The sequence below is a fragment of the Alosa alosa genome, chromosome 4 (assembly GCF_017589495.1).
Source record: "Alosa alosa isolate M-15738 ecotype Scorff River chromosome 4, AALO_Geno_1.1, whole genome shotgun sequence".
Lineage (NCBI taxonomy): Eukaryota > Metazoa > Chordata > Actinopteri > Clupeiformes > Clupeidae > Alosa > Alosa alosa.
The window spans coordinates 5,450,672-5,455,671 of NC_063192.1; the positions used below are offsets into that span (position 1 = coordinate 5,450,672).

The 5,000-nt window shown below is 47.2% G+C and overlaps 1 protein-coding gene across 1 annotated transcript in view; it reads left to right on the plus strand.

The window, feature by feature from the left end:
- The window catches only part of arhgap4b (Rho GTPase activating protein 4b), a 27,144-nt gene that overhangs the window by 12,856 nt on the left and 9,288 nt on the right, over nucleotides 1-5,000 (plus strand). The window contains exons 7-13 of the mRNA XM_048240956.1: nucleotides 1-31; nucleotides 990-1,211; nucleotides 2,392-2,493; nucleotides 2,812-2,997; nucleotides 3,147-3,231; nucleotides 3,454-3,481; nucleotides 4,313-4,409. The exon at nucleotides 1-31 is cut by the window's left edge and continues 98 nt beyond it. Of these exons, the coding sequence (XP_048096913.1) occupies nucleotides 1-31; nucleotides 990-1,211; nucleotides 2,392-2,493; nucleotides 2,812-2,997; nucleotides 3,147-3,231; nucleotides 3,454-3,481; nucleotides 4,313-4,409 (751 nt within the window). The remainder of the gene's footprint in view (nucleotides 32-989; nucleotides 1,212-2,391; nucleotides 2,494-2,811; nucleotides 2,998-3,146; nucleotides 3,232-3,453; nucleotides 3,482-4,312; nucleotides 4,410-5,000) is intronic.

The following is a 5,000-nucleotide window of genomic DNA, read 5'->3' on the forward strand; positions in this document are numbered from 1 at the left end:
CTATCTGCAAGACATCTGCACACTGATTGATGTGAGTACAGCAGCCAGCTGTGGCACTTCTTGCCCCATTGTTGTCCAATTTCTTTACTTATTTTGAAAAACGTTACCCCTGGCTGTCAAGGGTTGCCTTCAGGTGGCCTCTGTCATAGGTGTATGTGTGCATGTATTTGTGTGTGTGTGTGTGTGTGTGTGTGTGTGTGTGCGTGTGCGTGTATGTGTGTGTTGTGTGTTGTGTGTGTGTGTATGTGTATGTGTATGTGTATGTGTATGTGTACATGTATGTGTATGTGTATGTGTGTGTGTGTCTGTGAGCCATGCACTGCATACACTCTGCACACAAAAGACTCCTGCACAGGAATTTCAACAAAGGTCTGACAATGGAAAGCTTTCAGGAAGTAATACCGTGCCCTTCCTCCTTTTTCATCTAAAGCTAGGCACCAAGAAACAGCCACTTCCTTTTTCTCACTTAACCCCTTTCTCTCGCCCACTCCAGCATAGGAACACCTTTTCTGCACTTTCTTAATTGGTTTCCTGACATTTTAACTAATCTTGCCAGGTCTATTTAATCAACACCACAACATTTATAAAGATATCTTCATAATAGCACATTAATCTTCACTTGTTTGTGACAGTGTCCCCCTATAGCAGGTGTTATGCATGCACTAATGAAGGTCAGTGAATAAAGATCAGGAGAAGTGCATGGGAATGATTGACAGCTGTCATTCAACCCACTTCTGCCTCCTAGGAGTTTTAGACCTGTTTTAGATATCTCCTGTTACATCACATGGTCCGCCATAACTGAGTATCCTATGTCCTTCACACCTCACTGTCCTCCCAGTCACTCCAACAGATTTTATCTGCCACTTCCCCAATGATACAATATGAGTTTCAATCTGAACCGTTAACATGATTGCATAACTCTGATTCTAATCCATTGTATAATGAAACCGTCTTTAAAATGGTGTTATCTTTTTTTTCCGATGCTCCAGTGCACAGATCTGGGGTACCATCTGACGCTGACGCGGGTCATGCGAGGGTTCCTGTCCCACCGGCACCGCATGCAGCAGAACCTGAAGAATGGGCTCCAGCAGCTGGACAGCGCTGTGACCGGACTGGACCAGGGCCAGGACCGCGATGCTCTGCTGCAGGCCCACAACGCTGCCTTCTGCCTGCCTTTCCGCTTCCAGTACCAGCCCCACGAGGGGGACCAGGTCCGATCCACCACCCACACATCAGCCTAAGACCCTTTAGAACCTGAGCATATTACTGGTTAGCAGCCCAACAACGTTTGGAATGTCTTCTCGTATAGTGTGCTATGTAGTGGAATGGGGAGCATTGAGTGAACCTGACCCAGTGATGTTTGCACTTACGGATCTTGCTCATGGTGTTGATGTAGCAAATAGATTGAGCTAATAGAATTATTAAAACACAGCCTTGGAGAACCGACAGAGCAAGTTGAGTGGGCAGAAGCAGAATTGAGGACCGCTGCTGTTCAGAGATCCATGATGTCTGAGTCTGTTCACATTTGGCTGTCTCAAAAACCAGCAGGGTGACAGACACACACATGACAATGATATTGCTAATAATGGATCTCTGGCAATCACTGCAAATGACCAGTGAGTAGGACGTTTATCGGTATTGTGTCCCATCCCAACACTGTGAGACGCTGCAGAGATTCATATCGGTCTCAGCCTCCACACCGATTACAGGAAGGAGACAGGGAAAGGAAGAGAGGGAGCGTGGGAGAGAGATAGAGATTGAGAGACAGTGTGTGGGAAACAGAGAGAGAGAGGGAGAGATGTGTGCTATCAATTCTCTTCTCCCTCTGTTCATCATCCTCCTCTTCCTCCAGCTTCAAGTGTTTGTCACTGGTATCATTCTAATGACCATAAAACCTTATAAGCTGTGTTCATACCAGTGTTTTCTTTTGTAATGTGACCTGCTCACTCTGTCTCCATTTTGTGGGCTTCCAGGGGGCTTCCTGTGCTGCACAGTTTCCATCTATCTCTCCCCTGCCACACCTGCCTAAGCTCAGCAATGCTGCGGTCCACACTTTATCTGCATACTCCTGAGTTAGCTTACAATGGGCATGATGATTACATAAGGAAGTGAGCCAGCAGGAGGTGTCAGAGCAGAGGCTGATGGGATACCTGCTGTTGTTGTAGTCATGGGTGGACTGGCCATCTGGCATACCGGGCATTTTCCCGGTGGGCCCAGGGATAAGAATCCCTGGGCTAGCTTCTGTGTGAGGGTCGATGTTGGGCCCTAGCAGTATCTGTTTGTGTGTGTGTGTGTGTGTGTGTGTGTGTGTGTGTCTGTGTGTGTGTGTGTCTGTGTGTCTGTGTGTGTGTGTGTGGTATTTTTACTCGATTGCTTCTCGCTCTGTCTCAGGTGTGTGAGGTGAGTGCTGAGTGCCAGGTGAGATACGAGTTGGAGACCAGATTCCAGCAGCTTCAATCAAGGCTCGCCTCCGTTACCTTGGAAACAGAAGAGGTATGGCAGATTTGGCTGAAGCTCAGTCTTCTTCACCAAATAGTTTTTTTTCCCTTCACGCACATAACAAATGGGCTACAACAGAGTGCAATTTTATAACATGGAGATTCAATATTGCAGTCACACTTGCGCACGGATTTTAAGGATATAATTATTATGCATAATCACGCGCAAGGCATTGTAATAAAACTACATTTCCCAGAACTCAGTAATAATCGAACAATCACCCTTAGCAACAAAGTGTTCATAATTGCCCCGATTGCCCCCAGTTATCTAATCTCTTTCTCCTGTCTGTTCCTGCCTGTCTTTACCTTGCAGATTAGTAAAACACTGAAGGCTACCCACGCTGCCTTGGTGGATAGCATCTGTGATGATGACTGCAACCCGGCTCCCGATTTGTCCTCTACCGTCTCTCTGGACACCACCGGCGACAGTGGTGGGACCAAACTCCCACTGGCCAAGCGTCGGGCCAATCAGCAGGAGACAGAGACCTACTACTTCACAGTAAGGATCAATCTGATGGCTCAGCTGTAATAAAGCGCCATTATTTACGTTGCGGATGATGTAGTATACAGCACAGTAGCAACACCAGACGTGGTAGTAATTGGTCAATCAGCATGGATGTCATTGTCAAATTAATTTGCCCCTCACAGAAAGTCAAGGAGCACCTCAGTGGCAGCTCTCTGATCTCCAAACTCCAAGTCAAACATGACCTACTGAAGGAGGCCATTCAGAAAGGTAAACATGAAAGGCTCCAACTCTGCTGTACCTCACATTACATTTCCGCTCATGGCATCCCAAGTGTGAGGTTTCTCTTCGGTCCTGCAGGGTCTGTATAATGATTAAGAGACATGAGCCAGACAAAGGCGGAGTGTTGCTCAGAGATATTGTTCTTCTTTCTTTTCTTTTCTTTTATCTTCTCTTTATCTTTATCTTTTTCTTTGTTTGACTTCCCTCCAGCGGAGGCCATTGACAGCGACCCCTCAAGGTACCCACACGCCTCTCCATCTGGTTGCTTTTTCCTGTCTCTCTCTCTCTCTTTAGGCTTTCCTCTCACTCTCCCAGAGTCCCAGAAACATTTTTTTATAGCTGCCAAAACATGGCACTAATCCAGCTACACATATGGTCCTATTTCTCATGTGAGTGTGTGTGTGTGCATATGTGCCAGTGTGTGTGTGTGTGTGTGTGTGTGTGTGTGTGTGTGTGTCTGTGTTTATGTTTGTGTGTATATGTCTGTGTAGACTCATGGATGATGCAGGCATGGGTTTGTGTTGTGTGTGTGTGTGTGTGTGTGTGTGTGTGTGTGTGTGTCGTGTCCTTGTTCTAGTGAGTGGTGTGATTTCACATACACGTGGGTATGTATGTGGATATGTGTTTTGGCACAAACCGTGTGTGTGTGTGTGTGCTGCCAAGGCTTCTCATCAGCAGTGGTGGTCTCTTCAGAGTCTGAGAGAGCAGGAGACCGACTCTAACAAGGGCAGAGAAATCTCAGTACACAATGTGGGTTCAAAACAAAACATGTAGGCGCCTGGTGCAGTCCTCATGTCAGCAAAGCAAATTTACTTACAGTGTGCATGAATGTACGATGGCAGTTTGTATATGTGTGTGTCATACGTGTATGTGTGTATGTGTCTCTGTGTGTGTGTGTGTGTGTTTGTGAGTGTGTGTGTGTGTGTGTGTTTGAGGTGTGTGGTTTGCATCATGGCACATATTCGGTTTTTTTTCTTGCATGAGAGATGTCTGCATGTGTGTGTTTGTTTGATTTTCCCCGTGCTGGAATGTCACACATGTGCACTGCTGGTGTATGTATGTTTCCCAGAATGCCATCTGGTAGGGCACTGCGTGTGCGGAAGGCCAGGCCATGCTCCCAGTACAACCACAAACTCTTCTCTGGAGACATGCTCTCCTTCATCCAGGTACAGCCGCACAGCCTTCCCAGTGTCCCTTGCTGCTGCTGCTGCTGCTGCTGCTACTGCTGTCTGCTGTGTCCCTAGTCTCTACACTGTCACTGACTTTGCTGGCGCTTGTAGCCTCATTAGCTTGTAGCCTCATCAGTGCTGTGCTAATGTCCTTGATCACTTGCTACTATTTGTTTGTGCAGAGTTGTTACCACAGAGTGGCCGCTGCTTCAGTGTTTCCTGGTGCACAGCAGTGTTGTGTCATTGTGTTTTGTTGTGATGTCACAACCACACAGACCACCGTGTCTGCGTTAATCGGCCCCCGCCTCCGTGTTTGGGTCCTTTCTGATGACATCACCAGCTATTTATGCATTTTGACCACCCTTTTGTGTTGTGAGCATGATTTCATCCCTGTGTGTGTGTGTGTGTCATCGTGACACGTTGCCTGTGCTGCCTACCTGTCATTCTGCAGACTTTGTTTGTTGTTCTCTCGTGCGTCGCCGTGACTCCAGTAACCCAGTGTTGTGGTTTCAGTTCCTGCCAGCCTCTAACTGCTGTACTAAATGACTAATGCCTGTCTGAAATCTGCACTCAGCTCCTTCCCGACCC